This window comes from Sitophilus oryzae, unplaced genomic scaffold (assembly GCF_002938485.1).
Source record: "Sitophilus oryzae breed Bouriz unplaced genomic scaffold, Soryzae_2.0 scaffold_1576_pilon_pilon, whole genome shotgun sequence".
Taxonomy (NCBI): domain Eukaryota; kingdom Metazoa; phylum Arthropoda; class Insecta; order Coleoptera; family Curculionidae; genus Sitophilus; species Sitophilus oryzae.
The window spans coordinates 5290973-5311771 of NW_022146254.1; the positions used below are offsets into that span (position 1 = coordinate 5290973).

The following is a 20799-nucleotide window of genomic DNA, read 5'->3' on the forward strand; positions in this document are numbered from 1 at the left end:
ATTAACGGACAAATTGTATTTTCTGTCGTTTTTTTGCATGCCGTCTATCGAAATCTTGCCTGAATCGTTGGACAAGCTTTAATAAATGTTACATTGTTTACATTATACAATATGAGAAATTGAATTGTGTGGTTCGATTCACAAAAATCACTATTTCTTGACTGATTCACGCGAGTTCGTTTTTCGGTGATGGTTCGGTGGTGTTGGCCAATAGTTTGTGCTGCCGTGTGAGTATTGTTAACTCAGTCTTTTTATTAAAATAAATATTCTCCGTTTCTTTTCCTAGAATTATTAGTAATGCAGAATGCGGCACAAAAGTTTTTATCATGGGGAATGTCAACACATTTAAAATTTTCAATGAATTTTTTGAAAAAATCTCGGGTCTTAATTGTGTAGCAGAAACCGTTAACTGTGATTCAATCGCAGCGATTTGAAAATCGCATTCGGAACCTGCAATTGGCTCTCATAGGAATCTGCGATTGCGATTTAATCTATTTGCGAGTTTCAATTTAAGCAACCAATATCACTATAGCTGCGATTTGCGACTTTATTGCGATTTTGCTGCGATTGTGATTTTGTAAACTGGGACCGTGATTTCTATCTGCGAGTTTGAATTTTTAGGGGATGCGATTTGCGATATTTTTGCGAATATAATTTTGTAGTCTATTGAAGCATTTTATAGTAAACTCACCCATATAACTTTTTTATTTTTTTCTGATAAAAAAAAACGAGATTTGTTATGTTAGTATATGACATAAATTAGGAATGATTGACGTATTCAATTGTTTTTGGCCACTTCCTGTTTTCCCAGAAATGACTAGAACCAAAGAATATTATAGTTTTAAGAACTCTCGTGTGGAAGCTTTAATGATTTGTCACACGGTGGCGCTTTTGAACATAATCGAAGCCTGAAAATGCTAATATTTTAAATTTTGAGGACTACGCGCGGCGATATTTCGTACCTTGTTGCCAAAACATATTTTATTTCTCGATATTTAAAGAAATATGTATTGATTATATATTTCGTATTCGTTAGTACATGAGGCATCCTAAGGCTATAAAAACGTAGCTATGAAAATAAAATTTTAGATTTTTAATTTTTTTGTGCCTTCTAATAAAAATTACTGCTATTCCAATAAAAAAATTAACTAGTATGATTATGTGTTATCTGTGCTAGTATTAGGAAACTGGAGTGAATACGGAGAATATTAATTCGTTCTCTAAGATGAGCACTACTAAGTAATTTTTTAAAATTCGACCCATGAGGGTGTGTAATTAGATAAAGGGATGTAATTATACAAAAAAAATCTGTACCTACTAGGAGTATGAACTTTTGCACAGATGTGGCGCATTTGAACATTGATAATCGATTTTTGGAAATGTATAGCCTAAGGGTAGTGAAACTGGGGGGTGAAATTTTGTAGAAAAAATGTTAGTTCTAGGAGTATGAAATTTTGTACAGAGTTTCCTTAAGTGACGAAAGTGAGTACCTAAAAGCTAATTTTTGACATTCATCCCCTAGAAATAAGGGATGAAAATTTCTACAAAAGTTTGTTACAATCGGTTTTAGAAGTATGAAATTCTGCACAGACGTTCCTTATCTAACGTAATTTAGCACTAAGTAGCACTTTTTGGAAATTCGCCCTCTCAGGGTGTGAAATGAGGGGTGAACGTTCTGAAACAATTCTGTTGAAGGAATATGAAAATTTGCACAGCGGTTCCTTATGTAGCGTAATTGAATAATTAGAGTGATTTTTGGAATTCATTCCTTAAGGGGGTAAAACTAAGGGTGAAAATTTGTATAATTTTTTATGTAAAATCCGTTCTAGGACTAGGAGTATGAAATTCTGTTCAGAGGTCCCTTAAATGATGAAAGTGAGTACCTAGAAGCGAATTTTAGGCATGCACCCCTAAAAATAAGGGATGAAAATTTGTACAAAAATTTGTTAAAATCGGTTTTAGAAGTATGAATTTTGCAGACGTTCCTTATGTAACGTAATTTAGCACTAGAAGCAATTTTTGGAAATTCGCCCTCTAAGGGTGTGAAATGAGGGTTTGAACGTTCTGGAACAGTAAATTCTGTTCAAGGAATATGTTCTGGAACAATAAATTCTGTTCAATAATTTGCATAGAGGTTTATTATGTAGCGTAATTGAATAAATACAGCGATTTTTGGAATTCATTCCTTAAGGGGATAAAACTAAGGGTAAAAATTTGTATAATTTTTATGTAAAATCCGTTCTAGGACTAGGAGTATGCAATTTTGTACAGAGGTCCCTTAAGTGTGAGTACCCAGAAGAAAATTTTGGACATGCATCCCCTAAAAAATAAGCATTCCCTATAAAACAATTAAAATAAAAAATTTTGTCTAAAAAATAAAAAAAAAGTTGGGGTGGACCACTCTTATCACTTAGGGGTATAAAAATAGATAACAACCTGGGAATAGATTGTGACCAAACCGAACCAAATCAGACCTACTGAATATACATATAAAATTTTATCAAAATCGGTCTAGCCGTTTCGGAGATGGTAACAAAAAATAAAAAAAACAACCCCTATTAAAAAATAGGGGATGATGATGGATCGGTGAAAATTTAGGGTTATTTGTATTTTTTAATGCCAACTAAAAAAATAAAAACATTTTTTTCTTTTCAAAAAATAAAAAATGAGGGTGGGCTACTCTCTCGGCTACCCTTACCACATAAGGGTATAAAAAATAAATAACAAACTATTTTCAGACCTACTCAATATACATAATAAAATTTCATTAAAATCGGCCAAGCCGTTTCGGAGATGGTAACAAAAAACTTAAAAAAACAACCCCTATTAAAAGATAGGGGATGATGGTAGAACGGTGAAAATTTAGAGTTGTTTGTATTTTTTTAAAGCCAAATAAAAAAAATATTTTTTTTTCCAAAAATAAAAAAATGAGGGTGGGCTACCCTCTCGGCTACCCTTATCACTTAAGGGCATAAGAATATATAACAGCCTATTCTTAGACGTACTGAATACACATATAAAATTTTATCAAAATCGGTTAAACCGTTTCGGAGATGGTAACAAAAAACTTAAAAAAACAACCCCTATTAAAAAATAGGGGATGATGGTAGAACGGTGAAAATTTAGGGTTATTTGTATTTTTTAATGCCAAATAAAAAAAATTAAAATATTTTTTTTTTCAAAAAATAAAAAAAAATGGGGGTGGGCTACCCTTATCACTTAAGGGTATAAAAATAGATAACAACGTATTCTCAGACCTACTGAATATACATATAAAATTTCATCAAAATTGGCTAAGCCGTTTCGGAGATGGCAACAAAAAAAAATAAAAAAACAACCCCTATTAAAAATAGGGGATGATAGCAGAACGGTGAAAATTTAAGGTTGTTTGTATTTCTTAATGCCAAATAAAAAAATGAAAACATTTTTTTCTTTTCAAAAACTAAAAAAATAATAAGGGTGGGCTACCCTCTCGGCTACCCTTATCAATTAAGGGTATAAACAAAGAATATTATAGTTTTAAGAAATCTCGTGTGGAAGCTTTAGTGATTTGTCACACGGTGGCGCTTTTGAACATAATCGAAGCCTGAAAATGCTAATATTTTAAATTTTGAGGACTACGCGCGGCGATATTTCGTACGGTGTTGCCAAAACATATTTTATTTCTCGATATTTAAAGAAATATGTATTGATTATATATTTCGTATTCGTTAGTACATGAGGCATCCTAAGGCTATAAAAACGTAGCTATGAAAATAAAATTTTAGATTTTTAATTTTTTTATACCTTCTAATAAAAAATACTTCTATTCCAATAAAAAATTAACTAGTATGATTATGTGTTATCTGTGCTAGTATTAGGAAACTGGAGTAAATACGGAGAATATTAATTCGTTCTCTAAGATGAGCACTACTAAGTAATTTTTTAAAATTCGACCCATAAGGGGGTGTAATTAGATAAAGGGGTGTAATTATACAAAAAATATGTACCTACTAGGAGTATGAACTTTTGCACAGATGTGGCGCATTTGAACATTGATAAGCGATTTTTGGAAATGTATAGCCTAAGGGTAGTGAAACTGGGGGTGAAATTTTGTACAAAAAATGTTAGTTCTAGGAGTATGAAATTTTTGTACAGAGTTTCCTTAAGTGACGAAAGTGAGTATCCAGAAGCTAATTTTTTGACATTCATCCCCTAGAAATAAGGGATGAAAATTTGTACAAAAGTTTGTTACAATCGGTTTTAGAAGTATGAAATTCTGCACAGACGTTCCTTATGTAACGTAATTTAGCACTAAGTAGCACTTTTTGGAAATTCGCCCTCTCAGGGTGTGAAATGAGGGGTGAACGTTCTGAAACAATTCTGTTGAAGGAATATGAAAATTTGCACAGCGGTTCCTTATGTAGCGTAATTGAATAATTAGAGTGATTTTTGGAATTCATTCCTTAAGGGGGTAAAACTAGGGGTGAAAATTTGTATAATTTTTTATGCAAAATCCGTTCTAGAACTAGGAGTATGAAATTCTGTTCAGAGGTCCCTAAAATGATGAAAGTGAGTACCTAGAAGCGAATTTTAGGCATGCATCCCCTAAAAAATAAGGGATGAAAATTTGTACAAAAATTTGTTAAAATCGGTTTTAGAAGTATGAATTTTGCAGACGTTCCTTATGTAACGTAATTTAGCACTAAGAAGCAATTTTTGGAAATTCGCCCTCTAAGGGTGTGAAATGAGGGGTGAACGTTCTGAAACAATTCTGTTGAAGGAATATGAAAATTTGCACAGAGGTTCCTTATGTAGCGTAATTGAATAATTAGAGTGATTTTTGGAATTCATTCCTTAAGGGGGTAAAACTAGGGGTGAAATTTTGTATAATTTTTTATGTAAAATCCGTTCTAGGATTAGGAGTATGAAATTCTGTTCAGAGGTCCCTTAAATGATGAAAGTGAGTACCTAGAAGCAAATTTTAGGCATGCATCCCCTAAAAAATAAGGGATGAAAATTTGTACAAAAATTTGTTAAAATCGGTTTTAGAAGTATGAATTTTGCAGACGTTCCTTATGTAACGTAATTTAGCACTAAGAAGCAATTTTTGGAAATTCGCCCTCTAAGGGTGTGAAATGAGGGGTGAACGTTATGAAACAATTCTCTTGAAGGAATATGAAAATTTGCACAGAGGTTCCGTATGTAGCGTAATTGAATAATTAGAGTGATTTTTGGAATTCATTCCTTAAGGGGGTAAAACTAGGGGTGAAAATTTGTATAATTTTTTATGTAAAATCCGTTCTAGGACTAGGAGTATGAAATTCTGTTCAGAGGTCCCTTAAATGATGAAAGTGAGTACCTAGACGAGAATTTTAGGCATGCATCCCCTAAAAAATAAGGGATGAAAATTTGTACAAAAATTTGTTAAAATCGGTTTTAGAAGTATGAATTTTGCAGACGTTCCTTATGTAACCTAATTTAGCACTAAGAAGCAATTTTTGGAAATTCGCCCTCTAAGGGTGTGAAATGAGGGGTTGAACGTTCTGGAACAATAAATTCTGCTTAAGGAATGTGAGAATTTGCACAGAGGTTTATTATGTAGCGTAATTGAATAATTAGAGCGATTTTTGGAATTCATTCCTTAAGGGGATAAAACTAAGGGTAAAAATTTGTATAATTTTTATAAAATCCGTTCTAGGACTAGGAATATGCAATTTTGTACAGAGGTCCCTTAAGTGATGAAAGTGAGTACCCAGAAGAAAATTTTGGACATGCACCCCCTAAAAAATAAGCACTCCCTATAAAACAATTAAAATAAAAAAAAATTACTAGAAAATAAAAAAAAAGTTGGGGTGGACCACTCTTATCACTTAGGGGTATAAAAAATAGATAACCTGAGAATAGGTTGTGACCAAACCAAACCAGACCTACTGAATATACATATAAAATTTTATCAAAATCGGTCTAGCCGTTTCGGAGATGGTAACAAAAAATTAAAAAAAAACAACCCCTATTAAAAAATAGGGGATGATGATGGAACGGTGAAAATTTAGGGTTATTTGTATTTTTTAATGCCAACTAAAAAATAAAAACATTTTTTCTTTTTCAAAAATAAAAATGAGGGTGGGCTACCCTCTCGGCTACCCTAACCACATAAGGGTATAAAAATAGATAACAACCTATTCTTAGACGTACTGAATATACATATAAAATTTCATCAAAATCGGTCAAGCCGTTTCGGAGATGGTAACAAAAAACTTAAAAAAGCAACCCCTATTAAAAAATAGGGAATGATGGTAGAACGGTGAAAATTTAGAGTTGTTTGTATTTTTAAGGCCAAATAAATAAAATATCTTTTTTTTCAAAAATAAAAAAATGAGGGTGGGCTACCCCCTCGGCTACCCTTATCACTTAAGGGTATAAGAATAGATAACAACCTATTCTTAGACGTACTGAATATACATATAAAATTTTATCAAAATCGGTCAAGCCGTTTCGGAGATGGTAACAAAAAACTTAAAAAACAACCCCTACTAAAAATAGGGGATGATGGTAGAGCGGTGAAAATTTCGAGTTGTTTGTATTTTTTAATGCCAAATAAAAAAAATAAAATTTTTTTTTTCAAAAAATAAAAAAAAATGGGGGTGAGCTACCCTTATCACTTAAGGGTATAAAAAATAGATAACAAACTATTTTCAGACCTACTCTATATACATAAAACGTCATCAAAATCGGCTAAGCCGTTTCGGAGATGGTAACAAGAAAACAACCCCTATTGGAAAATAGGGGATGATGGTAGAACGGTGAAAATTTAGAGTTGTTTGTATTTTTTAAGGCCAAATAAAAAATATTTTTTTTCAAAAATAAAAAATGGGGGTGGGCTACCCTCTCGGCTACCCTTATCACTTAAGGGTATAAGAATATATAACAACCTATTCTTAGACGTACTGAAAATACATATAAAATTTTATCAAAATCGGTTAAGCCGTTTCGGAGATGGTAACAAAAACTTAAAAACAACCCCTATTAAAAAATAGGGATGATGGTAGAACGGTGAAAATTTAGGGTTGTTTGTATTTTTAATGCCAAATAAAAAAAAATTAAAATATTTTTTTTTTTCAAAAATAAAAAAAATGGGGTGGGCTACCCTTATCACTTAAGGGTATAAAAACAGATAACAACGTATTCTCAGACCTACTGAATATACATATAAAAATTTCATCAAAATCGATCAAGCCGTTTCGGACATGGTAACAAAACATTAAAAAATCCCTATTAAAAAATAGGGGATGATGGTAGAACGGTGAAAATTTAGGGTTGTTTGTATTTTTAATGCCAAATAAAAAAATTTAAATATTTTTTTTCAAAAATAAAAAATGGGGGTGGGCTACCCTTATCACTTAAGGGTATAAAAATATATAACAACCTATTTTCAGACCTACTCAATATACATATAAAATTTCATCAAAATCGGCCAAGCCGTTTCGGAGATGGCAACAAAAAAAATATAAAAACAACCCCTATTAAAAATAGGGGATGATAGCAGAACGATGAAAATTTAGGGTTGTTTGTATTTCTTAATGCCAAATAAAAAAATAAAAACATTTTTTTTCTTTTCAAAAACTAAAAAAAATGAGGGTGGGCTACCCTCTCGGCTACCCTTATCAGTTAAGGGTATAAAAATAGATAACAACCTATTCTTAGACGTACTGAATATACATATAAAATTTTATCAAAATCGGTTAAGCCGTTTCGGAGATAGTAACAAAAAATTAAAAAAACAACCCCTATTAAAAAATAGGGGATGAAGGTAGTACGGTGAAAATTTAGTGTTGTTTGTATTTTTTAATGCCAAATAAAAAAAATAAAATTTTTTTTTCAAAAAATAAAAAAAAATGGGGGTGAGCTACCCTTATCACTTAAGGGTATAAAAAATAGATAACAAACTATTTTCAGACCTACTCTATATACATAAAACGTCATCAAAATCGGCTAAGCCGTTTCGGAGATGGTAACAAGAAAACAACCCCTATTGGAAAATAGGGGATGATGGTAGAACGGTGAAAATTTAGAGTTGTTTGTATTTTTTAAGGCCAAATAAAAAAATATTTTTTTTTTCCAAAAATAAAAAAATGGGGGTGGGCTACCCTCTCGGCTACCCTTATCACTTAAGGGTATAAGAATATATAACAACCTATTCTTAGACGTACTGAAAATACATATAAAATTTTATCAAAATCGGTTAAGCCGTTTCGGAGATGGTAACAAAAAACTTAAAAAACAACCCCTATTAAAAAATAGGGGATGATGGTAGAACGGTGAAAATTTAGGGTTGTTTGTATTTTTAATGCCAAATAAAAAAAAATTAAAATATTTTTTTTCAAAAATAAAAAAATGAGGGTGGGCTACCCTTATCACTTAAGGGTATAAAAACAGATAACAACGTATTCTCAGACCTACTGAATATACATATAAAATTTCATCAAAATCGATCAAGCCGTTTCGGACATGGTAACAAAACATTAAAAAAAACATCCCCTATTAAAAAATAGGGGATGATGGTAGAACGGTGAAAATTTAGGGTTGTTTGTATTTTTTAATGCCAAATAAAAAAAATTTAAATATTTTTTTTTTCAAAAAATAAAAAAATGGGGGTGGGCTACCCTTATCACTTAAGGGTATAAAAATATATAACAACCTATTTTCAGACCTACTCAATATACATATAAAATTTCATCAAAATCGGCCAAGCCGTTTCGGAGATGGCAACAAAAAAATATAAAAACAACCCCTATTAAAAATAGGGGATGATAGCAGAACGGTGAAAATTTAGGGTTGTTTGTATTTCTTAATGCCAAATAAAAAAATAAAAACATTTTTTTCTTTTCAAAAACTAAAAAAAAATGAGGGTGGGCTACCCTCTCGGCTACCCTTATCAGTTAAGGGTATAAAAATAGATAACAACCTATTCTTAGATGTACTGAATATACATATAAAATTTTATCAAAATCGGTCAAGCCGTTTCGGAGATGGTAACAAAAAATTAAAAAAACAACCCCTATTAAAAAATAGGGGATGAAGGTAGAACGGTGAAAATTTAGGGTCGTTTGTATTTTTTAATGCCAAATAAAAAAAAAATTTTTTTTTACAAAATAAAAAAATTGGGGTGGACTACCCTTATCACTTAAGGGTATAAAAAATATATAACTACCTATTCTCAGACCTACTGAATATACATATAAAATTTCATCAAAATCGGTCAAGCCGTTTCGGAGGAGTACAGTAACCAAAACCACCCAAAACTGTAACACGGGAATTATATAGATAATATTATATGAAAACTGCGGAGTGCGGAGAGCGGAGAGCGGAAAGACTGATTATAGCAATAGATGAAATTTAAAACTATAATTTAAAACTATTCAAGAAAGTACACACAAAACAAGGCAACGCCGCGCGTCTATTCGTTCAATTCCGAGCAAAATAGCGAGTTGGGGCCTCGCTCGCCAAAGCGAGGCCCCATCGACAGGTCAGATTTTGATGCGAGACGAGACTTCTAGGGTATTAAGATATTCTTTGGTATAAAAATAGATAACAACCTATTCTTAAACGTACTGAATATACATATAAAATTTTATCAAAATCGGTCAAGCCAAAGTCATTGCAATCACAGTTTCAATTGCGATTGAAAAATCGCAGTTTTGCTCATCTCTATAAGAAAGTGTATAACACAAAGTAATATTTTCAATATATAGAATGCTGGCGAGGAATCCGTAGCTAATCTTGATTGGTGCAGATATGCTGCCGGTTCGATACCAACTGCAGATCTCAGACTGCAAATGCAAAAAACTATGCAAAGTCATGCCGCCGTGTTTAGAACCGAGGACGTCCTACGAGAAGGTATCGATAAAATGAAGAAGCTCTATGAATCATTGCAAAATTTGAAGGTTTCAGACCACAGGTAAAGCTAGTTATATCTTGTTTATTATTAAAGATTGATATACAGTATGTCCCCGGATTGCTTTTCCAAGAGGAAAAACTTTCTTATTATTGACATTTTGAGAAAAATGCATTTTTTATAAAATGTTTTGCTTGTTCTAAAATGGTTAATTATTTTTATACTTTCCCGAATTTCCACACCGTTTTAGAGAAAATTAAAAAAACATAAAAATCTGGTTGAATTTTTCCTAGTTCTAAAAAAATCCTTTGACATCCTAAAAATCAAAAGGCGTTCTATGATAATGTAAATTCAGTTTCATTCTTTTCCGTATTACACTATCAAATTTCTTTGCCAAAGATCTTTTATAAAAGATATTTGATGAAAAATTTGACATTGTTAATATACAATATTTCATAAAATCACACATATTACACTGTCAAATTCTTTGATAAAATAAAATCTTTGACAAAGAAATCTGATAGTGTAATACTAGCCTTTGATAGATGGTTATTATTCATTTTGATTCACGTCATATTCTATGCTGTTGTTAAAGTATCATATTTTCCGATAACTATCTTCACCCATTCCGTAGCATTGAACTAAATAAATTTTGTGCTTCTTTAACGTTTTAAAACAACAAAAAATATTACGTTAATTAAAATTCTATGCATAAGAATCTATTGAAGAATGAAAACCTTTGAATAAGAAGACTAAGGAAGGAGCATATCAAAAATTTTAGGTACACCGCGATGGGCCTCAAATATGGCCGATTTAAATTCCGGTTTATGTGTCGTTCTAATTTTATTCATTCACATCACATTTATAAAAAATGTAAAACTATGATGTAGGGTAGACGTGGGGTAGACTCAATAATTTGTTGTTTTATTTTACGTTGTGAATAAATGTTGGTAGTTATTAAAATTGTTATAAAAATATATAATTCTAATAAAAATAGATAAGTTATAATAAGTATTTATTAACACAAACATCCGATACGCTACTGAAGCAGGTAAGTCAAATTAACGTATCTAAATTCTTTGACATCTAATCTTTGACAAGTAATAAATAAAAGCTAAAATGCAAGAAAAATATATAATTTAGTTAATTTAAGTGTATTTCATAAATGATCGGTTTACTACACGTATGTATATTATATAGTCACTTACTAGCGAAAAGTTGTTCCATTATTTCACTCAATTTTTGCAGAGATCTACCGTACGCTACACAACCAACTATTTTAGAGTCTTTTTCGATAAATCGCGATAGTGTCACTGTTAATTTAAGTTCTGCCACAATTTCCATCTAGATTTACTACCTTTATACAACTATCAGTAGTAGAATAAATAATAAATAACATAAAATCAGCTCCGTAAAGACTGACAAATCCACAAAATTTCAAATCAAATTCAAATGTGTCAAATGAATCGTCAAACAGAACTGTCAAGGATCCCCACCCTAGAGAGCTTTTATGGTGCCTTTTCCGCCCACCATGCATGAATACATGGATAGCATTATGCTCCTTCCTTAGTCTTCTTATTCAAAGATGAAAACGAAGTTTTATTACCATAGAAACGTGTTTCGATTTTTAGGACTTAAGCTTCATTCAGAACCTCCCAATTAGTGGAATAAATTAGTGGTTTCAATTACACTTTATAGTGTATAGCTTACGATCATTCACAATGTCTCAAAATCACAATTAAAATTAATAAAATATCCTAGCAACAGCTTGCAGTAGTCTGTTGTATCCATATAGAAAGCATAATGTTTAGCTTATAAAACAATAAACTTTTGATTTCTAACCAAAATTTTTCTTCAAATCAAAAGCCGAAATGACATTTCTCGCAAATCTTGAAGTATAATTAGTGGAAAAGTCAAAAGTTTGTTAACTTTTTCCACTAATTGAGAAATATTACCACTAATTATGACGTTCTGAATGCTTACATTAAAATTAGGTGAACAAACTTCTACGCTATTTGAAACTACTAATTTATTCCACTGATTTCGAGGTTCTGAATGAAGCTTTAAGCTTGATTTTCATGCATCCGTTATACGTTGATACGATGCGATGGTCCGACGGTGCTTTGATTGGTCATAGTGTTTTCGCGCCACTTTTCATCCGTAAATATTTTACTTCAGCCCGTCAACGGACACGTTCATACGATAACGGACGTTTTGACACTTTTTTGACAAATTTAATCTAACCTTAATAAAAATATAAGTAAAATACTTTAAAATAGCAAAATCGTTATGGAAACGAAAATATAAAATGACACCAACGTATATCCGATAAACGGACGCATGAAAATGCAATAAATTTAAAAACTGTTATTTTCTAACCAATCAAAGTCATTAAATTCTACCGATAAAATTAATATCGTATCAATGTATCGTCGGACAACTGATGCATGAAAATCAAGGTTTAAGCTTCATTCAGAACCTCAAAATTATTGGAATAAATCAATGGTTTCAATTAGCGTAGAAGTTTCTTCCTCTAATATCAATGTAAGCATATTCACAATGTCAAGATTAGTGGTAGTAATCTTCAGTTAGTGGAAAAAGTTAAATAACACAGTTAAATAACAAAGTTAACACAGGTTTTAACTTTTTCACTAATTATACTTCAAAAGTTGCGAGGAATGTCATTTTGGCCTTTGATTATCATCCGTCAAGAGAAATTTTGGTTAGTAATTAGAAAAAAGTTTATTGTTTTATACCTTTGAATAAAAATATTAAGGAAGGAGTATAATGTTATCCAAGTATTCATGCATGGTGGGCGGAAACAGGACTCTAGGGTGAGGATCCTTGACAGTTCTGTTTGACGATTCATTTGACACATTTCAATTTGATTTGAAATTTTGTGGATTTGTCAGTCTTTACTGAGCTTATTTTATGTTATTTATTATTTATTCTACTAAGGGGCCATCCATAAATTACGTCACACGAATTTTAGGACTTTTGAACCCCTCCTCCCGTCCTTGTCACAGGTTGTCACATTTTTAGAACCCCCTCTCCCTGATGTGACGTCACACATTTCTCAAATTTATGCATGTATTAATGTTAAAATCAAATTTTAACCTGTTCCGTCACAAAACTTTTGACCTCCCCTGTCCCTTGTCACACTATGTGATAATAATAATAATAATAAATAAAGGACTTTATTTGTACAACTGTGCCATATACAATAATAGAAGAAAGAGAAAAAAAGTAGTGTACAAAAGGGCGAGGTTCAGTTGAGCAGATTAGATATCTGCCCTCTGTTCAACTAACCCACAGAGAAGAAAATATTTGTTAACAATAATAAAAATTAATGAAACTAAATCTTAAGTAAATCTACAAATATGTAACCTTAAAATTGCATAAACAGTATAAAAATAAATTTATTTTTTGTTTCGTTTCTTTGACCTGTATACTATATATTTTTTGTTTTCACTCTTGGCTTTAGGTCGTTGGGGTTGCAAAGATGTTTCTAGATTTTGTTCATTATTTTTTTATTTTATGACGACGTTTCGACAGTATATGTCTTTTTCAAGCCTCTTGAACGTAGATTCTTACAGAGTTAAAATTTGTTAAAACTGGACAACACAATAACACATATTAACTATTGTTTTAATTGTTTTTGGATATTACACTTTACTATAGAGCACGTACGTATTTCCTTGCGGATCGCTCTGTATAAAACACATTTATCATTTCAATACCCGATGTCTACTGGTAGACATCGGTCATTTCAATACCGTCTACTGGTAGACACCGTGTCTACTGGTAGACATTTCAATACCCGATGTCTACTGGTAGACATGTCTCAGTAGACATCGGGTATTGAAATGATAAATGTGTTTTATACAGAGCGATCCGCAAGGAAATACGTACGTGCTCTATAGTAAAGTGTAATGTCCAAAAACAATTAAAACAATAGTTAATATGTGTTATTGTGTTGTCCAGTTTTAACAAATTTTAACTCTGTAAGAATCTACGTTCAAGAGGCTTGAAAAAGACATATACTGTCGAAACGTCGTCATAAAATAAAAAAATAATGAACAAAATCTAGAAACATCTTTGCAACCCCAACGACCTAAAGCCAAGAGTGAAAACAAAAAATAAATTTATTTACGGCATGAAATATAATAAAATTTATATAGAAGAGAAATGTATTAACAAAAATACAAAATAATACAAGCAAACTTAACATTGAACATGCTCATTATAATTATAATCCATTTATTTATGCTGTCCCACCATGTGCTGAAGAACAATTCTCTTAAATGTAGCCCTAGACATCCTGTTAATATTTTCGGAGAAGTCGTTTAAATATTTTGCGATTAAATATGAAAAGGATCGTTCATACAAAGTAGTATTGTGACTAGGAATTGTTAGATTTCCCTTAAATCTAATGTTAATATTATGAATGTCTGTGCGAAACCGAATTTTCTCGTAAAGATATGGTGGTGACTTGTTTATTAAAATTTTGTGAAACAGACAAAGCAGATGAAGGTGGCGCTGCTCGTTCATCAATAACCATCCTGAATGCTTATATGCTTGACTAATATGGTCATATTTCCGGATCCCAAAAATTAGACGTATACAAGAATTCTGCAATTTTTGAATGCTATTAGCAATTCGCTTTGTAATGCAAGGTCCATAGAGAACATCGCAAAAATTTAAATGTCACAATACCAGTGCCTCGCATAACATTGTTTTTATATTTCTATTTAATACATGACGATGTTGAAAGAGAAGTTTCAAATTTAAATAAGTTTTCTAAAGGCATGCATTTATATGCTCTTGAAATCTGAGATTTTGATCCATGATAACTCCTAAATTTTTTGCGCTCGTTTTTATCAGTAAAGGTGAATTATTTATTTCAATTGAGTTCGAAAAGGAATCCAAAAACTTTTGTCTGTCACCACCCTTACCAAAAACTAATACTACAGACTTCTTAGGGTTTAAAAAAAGACCATGATTTATTGCCGTGAGAGAAAATTGATTCAAATCATAATTTAATGCCGCGATAGCTTGAATACTTTCTTCAGGAGGAAATGACAAGTAAATTTGTGTATCGTCAGCGTAAAGGTGATATTTGCTAGACAGTAATGTATTCGGAAAATGAGAAGTATAACTACTAAATAACAGAGGGCCCAAAATCGAGCCTTGTGGAACACCGCTAGTGACTGCTTTGAAGGCAGACTGTTCACCGCCATAAGATACTGCTTGACTTCTGTCTTTTAAAAACTCCTTGAGTAAGTGAACAGCCTGTTCTGAAAGTCCAACACTCTGCAAAATTGAAACAAGGATTTTATGGCTAAGAGTGTCAAAGGCCTTACTAAAGTCCAACAAAACTAATACGGTTAATTTGCCCTCATCCCATGCCTCTAATATCTCATCCGTAATGCTGAGCAATGCCGTATTGCAGCCATGATCCTTTTTAAAACCCGATTGTTTTGCTGGAATTACACACTTTTGCGTCGAGTATGCAGTTAACTGGTTATGTAATATTATTTCTAATATCTTCGAAAAAGTGGGCAATACACTTATTGGTCGTAATTGATTTAAAGAGTCGACTAATACGGTGATACCCCCCCCCCCCTCCCGTCAACGTGTGACGTAATTTATGGATGACCCCTAATGATAGTTGTGTAAAGGTAGTAAATCTAGATGGAAAATTAACAGTGACACAATTGCGATTTATCGATAAAGACTCTAAAATAGTTGGTGGTGTAGCGTGCGGTAGATCTCGGCCAAAAATCGAGTGAAATAATGGAATAACTTTTCGCTACTAAGTGACTATATGATATACATATATATTACGTGTAGTAAACCGATCATTTATGAAATTCACTTAAATTAACTAATTACATATTTTTTCTTGTATTTTTGCTTTTATTTAGTACTTGTCAAAGATTAGATGTCAAAGAATACGTCAATTTCACTTACAGATGCTACGTCTACCCTACATCATAGTTTTAGACTTTTTTAAATAAAATTAGAACGGCACTGATAAACCGGAATTTAAGTCAGTCATATTTGAGTCCCATCGCGGTGGATCTAAGATTCTTGATATGCTCCTTCCTTAATCTTTTTATTCAAAGTTTTATACGCTAAATATTAGGCTTTCTCTATGGATATAACTGTGTTCTTTAGGCATTGTGAATGATCGCAAACTAAAAAGTATAAAGTGTAATTGAAACCACTAATTTATACCACTCATTACGAGGTACGGAATGAAGCTTTAGGAAAAAATTCAACCATATTTTTTTTCATTAAGTTCATATTTCTTCAAGTGCTTCTTAATTTTTTCTAAAACGGTATGGAAATTTCCCATATAAAGATAATATAATCCTCCTTGTAAAGATAATCCGGGGATATAATGTATGTAGTATTTTACCAATATGTTTATTTTGTATTATTATTTATAATTAGTATTTCATTATTTAAACGAGTCTATTATTTTAAATAGAATATAATTAATTGCAGTCTGATTTGGAACTCGGATTTAGTTGAAACCCTTGAATTACAAAATTTAATGCTGAACGCTATGATGACCATCGTTGGAGCCGAAAATCGCAAGGAATCCCGGGGAGCCCATGCAAGAGAGGATTACAAAAATCGTTGTGACGAATATGATTACAGTAAACCTATAAAAGGTAAATTTCTAGAACTGTTGAAAGTTGAAATTACTATTTATTATTATTCGGAGATTATACTGTAGAAATACAATAGCATCAAGATCATAAATTTGCTGTTAGTTATTTCAATGCTTGTCTATTTCTCTGAAAATGTATATACGGAATAATGTAAAATATGGAATGGTCCTTTGTAATTTTGTATGAACTATGAAGTTCATATGATTGCCTGAAGACGAAACCAGACTTGTCTTATGTCAAGCAATGAACTGGTTATTTTATAGGCTTGGTGCATTCTCTGGAGTATGTGCTGCCACTACCGGAGAATATCGTAAACAACGGGCATATGCCGTGTATTTGTATATACAAATACAACGTTGGTTGTGAAATACGCTGACATAGTACATGTCTATTTAATTTTTTGATTATGTAATGGGCACTTTGTTTACTAACTTGTTTTGTCGAGCTGCTTGAATTCATTTTTGCTTTTGATCAAATCGGTGTGAGAACTTGTGAAGCTATAAAATGTTGTTTCGGAAGAGTTGAATATCCGGGAAAGTTGAATGATTGAATGTTATTACACCTTGAATGATTGAATGTAATTACGCTCTCCTTTACGTGTTAACATATTTTCAACACTTTATTAACATTTAAAATTATCTCAACATAAAGCGACGCGACGCCCAGTTCGAGTTCTTTTTCACATAATTTTTACTACCCGAAACAGCGTTACATCACACATCTCGTACCTGAGTGTTTTGTCGTTTCAATAACTGCACTATTAAAAACTAAAACACTTAAATATTGTGACAAAGCCACGATTTTAATATTATTTCAATACTATAAACATCGAAACTGCGTGAAATACAGAGCGAAAACTTCTAATTTCTGCCGTATCGAGCGCTGCGGTCGGTCTTTTAAAAATCAACAGAAATGCACCAAGCCTATAACTAATCTTAAATTATTTTGTAAGAAATAGACTAACAATAACAAAAATAGAAATAAAAATATTTTTCAATGGTGTATCGGTAACAGTAACTTTTTACTATGGTTAAATAATGATCATGTTGTCAGTTGTCCATAACTGAATTAGTAGACTATTAGATATGGGGTGAGTCTAGGTCTGTTTATACCTAAGGTGTATACTGTCACACTGTCAGATCAAGATTGAAATGTATAGTACAGTTCTTTTAAAAGTTCCTCAATATGGCCGACCTAGTTACGAAAATTGGTAATTTTTTTTAACGAAAAATAAGTTGGCGTTAGCGTATTCAGAATTTATTTACTCTTTTGTTAACAACATTCGGATTGTCAAGTTGACGTTAAAGTTAGGTTATTAGGTGGTTATCTAAAATAAAAACATAGTTTATTGAAATTATTTAAATAAGAATAAAGGTATTTTACCGCAGATTGGAAGATATTTACTTAAAGGTATTTTATAAACTTTCTCAGTGAGAATATTAACTCCCCTGTTTCTTATATCTCAGTTAAACAGACGCGACGTAAGAACTATAGGAAGTGAATTTTTGTTTTCATGTTTTGACAATATTCGAGAGTTCCTAGAATTATCAAGATTATTGAATAATTATAGTTGTTTAATAAGTGAAATTAATAGAAGACTTGGAGATAGGATGATGGGTTTCATGTTATAGTTGATAGATCACCCCATTTCTCTTAAATCACAAATTGAATTGATATGTGTGCAAAAACAGCTATAAATTTTTCAAATCTTATTTAGAAAGATCTTTTATATATTGTTAAACTGTATCATCTACAAAGTCTTTAGCAAAAAGTTATAAGATAATAAATTTTGTAGATATAAATTTAGAAAATTTATATATAAAGATTAGAACACAATCCTCTGAGGAAAAAATGAAATATTCAAAAACTCATTAAATACACTTTATTAAAAATAACAACATACAAAAATAGTCATTCATGCAAACTGTAATAATCAGAACATTATCCACATTATACCATTATTAAATTTGTGTTCACACTTCTGTCAGGAAAGCCAGAAATGTTTGTTTAAATATTAACATATTTTAAATTGCCAGAAACTCATCAGAATATGTCACAACCACAACTATAGGTTTGGAAACAGTACTAAATTTTATACCTAGTAACTGATGCGTCAACTAACAAGTATAGGATAAAAGAGAATTATTAATATAGAGTGTACTATACGATCTCCTTTTGCTTATTTATGAAGTGACTTTCTTTTCAAATGTGAGGAATACCGGTAAAATAAAACATAATGTTTGGTTTGGTTTGGTGTTTGATATTCTAACTACATCTATTACAAACCTTAAGTGCTTTTAGTGAGTAACTGTATTTCCTATTATTCTTTGTGTATCCTGTAAAGTAAAAAAATATATGTTTCAAAAAATACAAAAACAATGCAATAGATATCAAAGAGATTCATAAAAACTACTTACACTTATTGTACATATTATATATTTCAAGTGTTATTAGATCTTTGGTCCTATACCAACATTACCTTCTTTATATTTTAAAACTGATTTACAACAATCTTTAATGCCCGCGCTGTTTCCTGAAATATAAGTTTTAATCTATTTATTATCTTATACATATTAGGTACAAACCTGAAAATTACTGATTCGAAGAAACTTTTCAAAATAATTAGAGACTTTTTTTACAAACATCTGGACTAATTTATTTTCACGAATTTGTGGACGAGTCAATGTTTTCTAATACATTTTTAAGCTTTTTACACATTTTGAATATCTTCCAGGCTATTCCTCAGTTCTTGATTAGTGAAAAGATTATTGATAACTATATAATTAGTACTGCTTAAATAAAAGAACAAAATCAAGTAGAATCTGTGAATAGAAACTCAAAAAATACTGAAAATATTTAGAAAAAAGGGCCGTTAGCGTCACTGTCAGCCAAGTCTCAGAGTTCAATTAGATTTACCACAGATTATCAATTTCAACGATTTGAACTACAGTCGATTCCAGTCTAGATATTTTCGTTTTTTAAGCCTCCCATACTGAAGTCCGCCATATTGGGAAGTTTTAAATGAATACAAGTATATATGCCCATCAGCAAGATTACTTAATGTATTATTTTTTTTTAAATTTTTTAGGCCAACAAAAGAAGGACATTAAAGACCACTGGAGAAAGCACACTTTGGCCGACATCGATCCGAAAACTGGTAAAGTCAGTATCAGATACAGAGGCGTCATCGACGATACTTTAGATTCTCAAGAATGTAAAACAGTACCGCCTGCGATCAGATCGTATTAAGATTAAGTTTCGTTATCATTAAATTTATTTCAAAAATAAATTCTGGCGTACTTATAATTTTTAATAACACATCACTTGTGTTACGATCGAAAAAAACAAATATTTAGTTTACTATCGGACACAGCAATACGTATACCAGTTATCAAACAAAAAAATATATATTTCTGGTCATATAGAGTACTTACTATTTTTGTTCAAAATCAACGTTCAATTTTCAATTCAATTATTTATTTTGAAGTATTTTCAGTCGTGCCTTGTGGAGCAAGGCATTTTATATATATTTTTGTTCATTTAAAAAAGTATTGGTTTAGATCTATAGGTATTTATTATTTAAAATTTAAGATAATTAAAGCAAGCAAGTACCGTTGAGGCTGATGAAACTATTATGTGAATATTTCTGTAAAAATGATATTTAATAAATAAAGAAGGAAAAAGGAACAGTATCGTATTTTTCAATATAAAAAGTTTTGCAGGTATTATATACAGGGTGATATTTATTAAGAATGGCTGATCAGCTGTTTAAACTAACTGACTAAATATCATACAGGAAGGTAAAAAAATATATGTTAATTTCCGCTTATTTTATATTAATTATATAATTACATCAAATATTCATTATTTTAAATTTAACCTTATTGACATCCGTTCTCTTGGTCTTTGTGATAACATCGTGCCTAGAGGCCTTATGCAGCCGGATGCTACCAGCGTGGGAGGATGAAAAACTCGATTTTGATGAAGACGAAATATTTTTGGAAAAAATAATAGTATTACGGTCCACGGTTGATAGCCTTTGTAGCTAAAACTCTTGAGCTTGAGAAAGTTGAAGTTGAAATTAAACCTTGTGTATATTATTTAAATGTTATATTTGATTTTCCATTTAAACGAGCGACGAATAATCATTTTTAAACATTATATAGAATATTAACATCATCAGGCGCCAATATTCGTTAATGCGAATATTAATTTGTTGTAAAAAGTGTAGATATGGTG

The 20799-nt window shown here is 31.3% G+C and overlaps 1 protein-coding gene across 2 annotated transcripts in view; it reads left to right on the plus strand.

The window, feature by feature from the left end:
* LOC115879162 (succinate dehydrogenase [ubiquinone] flavoprotein subunit, mitochondrial) overlaps positions 1-20249 on the plus strand; it is a 35723-nt gene extending 15474 nt beyond the window's left edge. The window contains exons 9-11 of one of the 2 annotated variants that reach the window (XM_030895850.1): positions 9735-9940; positions 16391-16560; positions 19649-20020. In XM_030895850.1, coding sequence (XP_030751710.1) covers positions 9735-9940; positions 16391-16560; positions 19649-19809 — 537 coding nt within the window. In that variant the 3' untranslated portion in view covers positions 19810-20020. Of the gene's footprint in view, positions 1-9734; positions 9941-16390; positions 16561-19648 lie in introns of both variants that reach the window. The other variant, XM_030895848.1, reaches the window with a different exon arrangement.
* Positions 20250-20799: the final 550 nt, after the last annotated feature.